Source organism: Ascaphus truei, chromosome 9, assembly GCF_040206685.1.
Source record: "Ascaphus truei isolate aAscTru1 chromosome 9, aAscTru1.hap1, whole genome shotgun sequence".
NCBI classification, from domain to species: domain Eukaryota; kingdom Metazoa; phylum Chordata; class Amphibia; order Anura; family Ascaphidae; genus Ascaphus; species Ascaphus truei.
Window position 1 is genome coordinate 262,516 of NC_134491.1, and position 7,171 is coordinate 269,686.

The 7,171-nt window shown below is 47.3% G+C and overlaps 1 protein-coding gene across 1 annotated transcript; it reads left to right on the forward strand.

The window, feature by feature from the left end:
- Positions 1-323: 323 nt before the first annotated feature.
- EGLN3 (egl-9 family hypoxia inducible factor 3) lies at positions 324-6,542 on the forward strand. The gene is made up of 5 exons (XM_075613147.1): positions 324-1,502; positions 3,858-3,977; positions 4,368-4,504; positions 5,993-6,117; positions 6,529-6,542. Exons 1-5 carry the CDS (start codon positions 1,146-1,148, stop codon positions 6,540-6,542), a joined length of 753 nt encoding a protein of 250 aa, XP_075469262.1. The 5' UTR covers positions 324-1,145.
- Positions 6,543-7,171: the final 629 nt, after the last annotated feature.

Genomic DNA, 7,171 nt, shown 5'->3' on the forward strand with positions numbered 1-7,171 from the left:
CTCTCTTTTCTCTTCCCCCCCCTCTTTTCTCTTCCCCCCCCTCTTTTCTCTTCCCCCCCCCTTTTCTCTCCCCCCCCCTTTTCTCTTCCCCCCCCCCCTTTTCTCTTCCCCTCCTTTCCATGTGTTTATTTCTACACCACACAGCCTACATGCTCAACCAAGATTCCTCAATGGCGGAGGACACGCCTCCAAGGACGCCGTCTCCTAGCTACAGTGGCACGCCCCCATTTTACTGTCCAATCAGCGCGTGCTTCCCTGTGTTTACCAAGCACGTGCGCCTCGGTCAGGCCCTGCTAAAGGATTAGATCCTCCCACCGCGGGCGCTGATTGGTGGAATAAGATTTAAGATACATAATTCCCGCCCAGCGGGGAGCGACTCATTCTGCACGTAGCCTAATGTTAAAGGGACAAGAAGGGGTATATATATACACACTGTACACATCAGGGAGAGGGTATATACACACTATACACATCAGAAAGTGGGTATATACACACTATACACAGCAGGGAGGGGATATATACACACTATACACATCAGGGAGAGGGTATATACACACTATACACACCAGGGAGAGGGTATATACACACTATACACAGCAGGGAAGGGTTATATACACTATACACATCAGGGAGAGGGTATATACACACTATACACAGCGGGGAGGGGTTATATACACACTATACACAGCAGGGAGGGATATATACACATTATATACACAGCAGGGAGGGGGTATATACACACTATACACAGCAGGGAGAATATACACACTGAGACTGTAAATTGATGCAAGGACTTTATCTATGCATAGGGTCTGTACATATATACCCGGTCTGTACGCACAGAACTATCAGCATTGACACTGCATCGCTGTGCGGATACAGTCTGATTTCCTACCTCTGCACCGACACAGGGTGCTGCACCTTGACACCCTGACACTTTAATCGCTGGAGACGCCGGGTTGTTTGGTTACACACAGATCAAGGCTGCTATTCCTGCACGGACACCCTAAGCATCTCACTGGGCAGATAAGGGTGCTGTTCCTGCTCCTTGCATAGTGTGCTGAAGATCCCCTGAGTTCATGATCACAGGTGCAATGCTCTGCAGACAGCACTAAACAACCTGTATACCCCCTCCCTGCCTGAAGATGCCCCTGAAACACAGGCTTGCTATGGATCTGGAGAAGCTAGCCCTGGAGTTCATCACCCCCCAGCTGCTCTCTGCTGGTTTCTGTTACCTGGACCACTTCATGGGGGAAGAGGTGGGGGACAGGGTGCTGGATCAGGTCAGGCGGCTGCACCAGGACGGGGAGCTGAAGGATGGACAGCTGGCTGGGCGCCTTCGGGGGGTCTCCAAGAGACACCTGCGGGGGGATAAAATTGCCTGGATTGCGGGCACCGAGGACAGATGTGAGGCTATTGGCCTGGTTCTGTCTGTCATAGACCAGCTGGTGGTGCTGTGTTCGAGCCGACTGGGCCAGTGCTATGTGACACAGAGGTCTAAGGTGAGTCCCCCCGCCCCCCCACCCCGGTTGCTGTGTGCACCTGTAACTGTGACCTATACACCTATACTTGTGTGTGTCCCTTTACCTGTGACCTATTCACCGGTACCTGAAGGCTGAGTAAAGACACTGACTGACAACAATGACACTGAGTGTGAATCAGGAGAACCTGGTTCAGTTCCAGGTGTCAGCTCCTTGTGACCTTGGGCAGTCACTTTATCTCCCTGTGCCTCAGGCACCAAAACCAGATTGTAAGCTCCACGGGGCAGGGACTGTGTCTGTAACAATCCTATGTGCTGCGTACTGTGCCCTATACTGCCATTGTGACGCGCTGTGTGTCCCATTGGGAGAATAGCGCTATATGAAATAATAATGGTAGTTTATATTGCGCTGTCAGTGTACACAGCTCCGTACAGAGAAGCTCATTTTGGTGCCTGAGGTACAAGGGGAGAACTGGGATTCAAACCGGGTCCGCCTGCTTCAAAGGCAGTGACCCCAATACGCTACGGTACGGTCCACAGTACAACCACTTCTATATTTGGTGTACCCCTATTTTTTATTATTTATATATGCACAGTACCACTAGTTTTTGTTGAACAAAAGACAATAAAGAGAGAAATGTGCTGTAAACTATATTTCCCCTCTCGTCAATCTAATCATTTCTGTGTGTATCTACCATCTGCCTGTCTGTCCTATCTGTCTAACCCAGGAGAGGGCAACTGCAGTCCTCAAGGGCCACCAACAGTCCAGGTATTGCATATATCCCTGCTTCAGCACGGGAAGTGCAGTCTTCGAATGAGCCACCTGTGCTGAAGCATTGATATCCTGAAAACCTGACCTGTTGGTGGCCCTTGAGGACTGGAGTCGGCCGCCCCATGTCTAATCTATCATTGCTGTATGTTTATTGAACCCTCAACTCCAAATGTTATAAAGGAGAATATATCGGTTGGTAAATTTGTAATATAAATGTATTTTCCAGTTAATAGAAACACAGAAAATAGTGACGTGTGCTAGAGAGAGCATTTCCTGCGCTCTCACCCGCTCACTTTCCAGTCTCATTTATACTCATTCGCCAGGGGTGGGCAACGCCAGGCCTCCTGGGTCACCAGCAGGTCAGGTTTTCAGGATATCCATGCATCAGCACATGTGGCTCAATCAGAGGCTCAGTCTTTGACTGGACCACCTGTGCTGAAGCAGGGATATCCTGAAAACCTGACCTGTTGGTGGCCCTTGAGGACTGGAGGTGGCCATCCCTGGGCAAAATCATTAACAACGCCTCCGTTCTCCCACAAAAACGTATATAGGATTATCAGACCAGTGAATCCGGTGAAGACACAGAAAAAATAGAAGCAACTTCTCTTTCCTTCTCTTTCGTCCTCTCCCCCGTCTTTTTGTTCTCTCTTTTTCCTTCTTTCTCCCGTTCTCTCTTTCTTCTCTCTCTTTCTTCTCTCTCTTTCCTTCTCTCTCCTGTTCTCTTTCCCGTTCTCTCTTTTCTTCGGGAACACTGTATTCCAGCATATCAGTCGTAGTCTTATTGCAGCAAGGTAGTCTTATTGCAGAAAGACATTAGATAATAGATGGTAAAAAACTGCTAACTCTCTTGTTTACCAGGAAATCTTTGTATTAAAAAAGAAAAATACTTTTGAAATTTTTTTTTTTAAATTTATCAATGTAGTTTATTGAACACATCATGTTTTTTTCATTAATTTTCATCCGGGATTGGGCTGACCCATTTCAAGTAAACATGTTTATTCTAGGCGTGTTTGCCAACACGGCATTGTGTACACGGCATTTTTACGGTACAGTGTGTACACGGCATTTTTAACCCGCTCAGTGGCTTGCAAGGGGTTAAAGAATGATGATGGGTTATTCTGGGAAGCGGTGTGTGGTTTGGGATGTGGTCGGGAGAGCGTCTTGTTACCTCACGCTCTGCACGTACTCCTCATATTACATCTCCGGGTGTCTCCGTGAGTGACACAAGTCATACTGGGGTGACAGTGGCCGTACAGATGTCACGTCTGGCTGCAGCGGCGTGAGCACGGTTTAGTAAATAGTCCTATTTCTCGGTCACATCCAACGGCCGTTTCAGCCACATTCTGATGTAATATAATGGCGGGCTTTTTAAACATGGCAGCCTCTCGGTAATGCCCTGTAACTTGTGCCCTGATCACTGCCGCCTTGGAATCCATGTGATTCTCTCCCTGACTGGAGCAGCGTGGATCAGGAGGAGTATTAATCCCTTTCATGTGTTGTTTCAATGAAATTAGCAGGCAGGCTGCATTGTAGAGCATTATGAAGTATAACCAGAGACGGAGCTCAGGAAAGTGACGTGGGCTGCTCTTTTTTGGCTCGTTGCAGGCGATGGTGGCATGTTACCCTGGTAACGGCGCTGGGTACGTGCGGCACGTAGATAACCCCACGGGAGACGGGCGCTGTATCACCTGCATCTACTACCTGAACAAAGACTGGGATGCACAGGTGAGAGTGCGCAGAGCGGCTTTACATTCCTTTACTTTGAGCCTTAGTGCCTATGCTGGGGCTCTGTTCTATGCATTCACTACTCCTTTTAGTGAAGGATGTCCTCATGCTACCCCAGAGCTTTCCAGCTTCAGAGCGTGATCTCTTGTTCTAACGGTCCTCTCTCTGAATAATCTTTCCACCCTGTGCCTTATTATTATTATTATTATTATGATAGTATTAGTGTAATGTGGCCCCACTGTGTGGTTAGGGTTATCTCCGTTTCAGTGCAGCAGGGCTGGTTAAGTCCCCTCCACGGAAGCATGCTCCAGCTCACTGGGGTAAGCTCTGTCCTGTGGGGTCAGTGTAGTCTGGCGGTGCTCACGTTCCCTGTCTCCCCCCTGTATGCAGGTACACGGGGGAATCCTGCGCATTTTCCCTGAAGGCAGCGCTTGTATAGCGGACATTGAGCCGCTCTTTGACCGTCTGCTTTTCTTCTGGTCCGATCGTCGCAACCCACACGAGGTGCAACCGTCCTACTCTACCAGGTACTTTGTGTGTGTGTGTGTTTATAGAAGGTTCACTGTGTGTATATATGTGTTAAAAAGCTGTGCAATGCAGCAAGCATAAGCTTATAGGGGTCCATGTCCAAACTCTGACTCAGGCCCTCATTCTCTCCCGTCTTGATTACTGTAACCTCCTGCTGTCCGGCCTTCCTGCCTCTCACCTGTCTCCCCTACAATCTATCCTAAATGCTGCTGCCAGAATCACTCTACTCTTTCCTAGATCTGTCTCAGCATCTCCCCTCATGAAATCCCTCTCCTGGCTTCCGATCAAATCCCGCATCTCACACTCCATTCTTCTCCTCACTTTTAAAGCTTTACATTCTTCTGCCCCTCCTTACATCTCATCCCTAATTTTTTGGTATGCACCATCCAGACTCTTGCGTTCTTCTCAAGGATGTCTTCTTTCTACCCCCTTTGTATCTAAAGCCCTCTCCCGCCTTAAACCTTTTTCACTGACTGCCCCACACCTCTGTAATGCCCTTCCCCTCAGTACCCGACTAGCACCCTCTCTAGCCACCTTTAAGACCCACCTTAAGACACACTTGCTTAAAGAAGCATATGAATAGCACTGTGGATATTCTAAACACGATACATAATGCTGGGCCCCCTGCAGACGCACTTACCAGAACTCCCTCCTACTGTCTCTGTACGTTCTCCCTACCTACCAATTAGACTGTAAGCTCCTCGGGGCAGGGACTCCTCTTCCGAAATGTTACTTTTATGTCTAAAGCACTTATTCCCATGATCTGTTATTTATATTATCTGTTATTTATTTGATTACCACATGTATTACTACTGTGAAGCGCTATGTACACTAATGGCGCTATATAAATAAAGACATACAATACAGGCATACCCCTCTTTAAGTACACTCACTTTAAGTACACTCGCGAGTAAGTACATATCGCCCAATAGGCAAATGACAGCTCAAGCATGCGCCTGTCATCACGTCCTGAACCGCAATACGAGCTCCGTACCTGTACCGAAGCTGTGCACAAGCGGGGAGACTATAGAGCCTGTTACAAATGCGTTATTTACATCAGTTATGCACGTATATAACAATTGAAGTGCAGTACATGCATCGATAAGTGGGAAAAGGGAGTGCTTCACTTTACGTACATTTTCGCTTTACATACATGCTCCGGTCCCATTGCGTACGTTAATGCGGGGTATGCCTGTACAATACATACAAATGGATTTGAAGCAAAAGGTGCTCTCATTTGCATGTCATTTCCCAGAATCCTTGCTGCAGTGGAAGTGCTGTGTGCTGGGTGATAATGGTGAAAAGCGCGGTTGCAGACCTGTCTAAGACATGCAAATGAGCACACAGTAATATTTCCATTTTATGTATGTATATCTGTATCATACATGCATACTCCTCACTGTGTGTGTATATCTATACATGTAGCAGGGTCACTAAGTGTCTCGTGTGTGTGTCTGTCTCACTGTGCCCCTCCTGTGCTGTTACAGATATGCACTGACCGTTTGGTATTTCAATGCCCAAGAAAGAGCGGCTGCAAAGAAGAGATTCAAGAATTTGAGCGGTAAGGTGTGTGTATATATCAGTGTGTCAAGCGTCATGCATATAGTCACAAGTGTTTCAATCATTAACCAGACAGGAAGCTATCCTTATCAGAGATCCGTATACCCTCCTGGGAGAAACCTTACTCTCTCTAACTGTCACAACCCACAAAGATCCATTTTATATTAATAAGATTTACTTTCCAATGCGCCCCATTCATTTATAAATAGATAGTTGCTAAAATTGACTAGAAAATTACATAACATGTAGACTTGCTACTACGTTTTACATGTATAGTTACGGAGTTAGCCTATAGTATTTGGAAATGTTGGTAAATAAATATAGAGCTTGCTGGGATTGTGTGTTTTTATTCATTTTAATTTTCAACTGGTATCAGTTGTTTGGTGGTTGGTGGCCCCTCTCCCAGGGTTTTAGCTCACCCCTCCCCACTTTAAGTAGCAGGTTTTTCCATGTTCCTGTGCAGGACACGTCCACTGAGACCATCCTCCCTCAACTGCAGAGGTAAATGAGAATTTCACAGGCAGTGTTAGGACCTGCATACTGGTCATGCTGTGACGTGGCTGCATACTGGTCATGCTGTGACGTGGCTGCATACTGGTCATGCTGTGACGTGGCTGCATACTGGTCATGCTGTGACGTGGCTGCATACTGGTCATGCTGTGACGTGGCTGCATACTGGTCATGCTGTGACGTGGCTGCATACTGGTCATGCTGTGACGTGGCTGCATACTGGTCATGCTGTGACGTGGCTGCATACTGGTCATGCTGTGACGTGGCTGCATACTGGTCATGCTGTGACGTGGCTGCAGGCTTATAACGCTTTGGCCAAAGGGTTTAACTAAATGACGCTTACTCATGAGAATACGAACATTGCGTATTTTGTCACATTGGATGTAGCATTGGGTATTGTTTGTCTTTTGTTCAGTAGCACTCCTCTTGATACAAATAAATATATGATGTGGCGGGTTCTGGAATTAGAGTTAATAGAAATATCACCTGATATACGAACGTGGCAGTGTTTCCCAACTCCAGTCCTCAGGGAACCCCGACAGGTCAGGTGTTAAGGATATCCCTGCTCCAGCACAGGTGGGTCAATCAGCGGCTCA

Coding starts and splice junctions, on each gene's coding strand:
- EGLN3 (XM_075613147.1), top strand. CDS start 1,146: ATGCCCCTGAAACACAGGCTTGCTATGGATCTGGAGAAGCTAGCCCTG. Junction 1,503..3,857: donor ATGTGACACAGAGGTCTAAG/GTGAGTCCCCCC, acceptor GGCTCGTTGCAG/GCGATGGTGGCATGTTACCC. Junction 3,978..4,367: donor ACAAAGACTGGGATGCACAG/GTGAGAGTGCGC, acceptor CCCTGTATGCAG/GTACACGGGGGAATCCTGCG.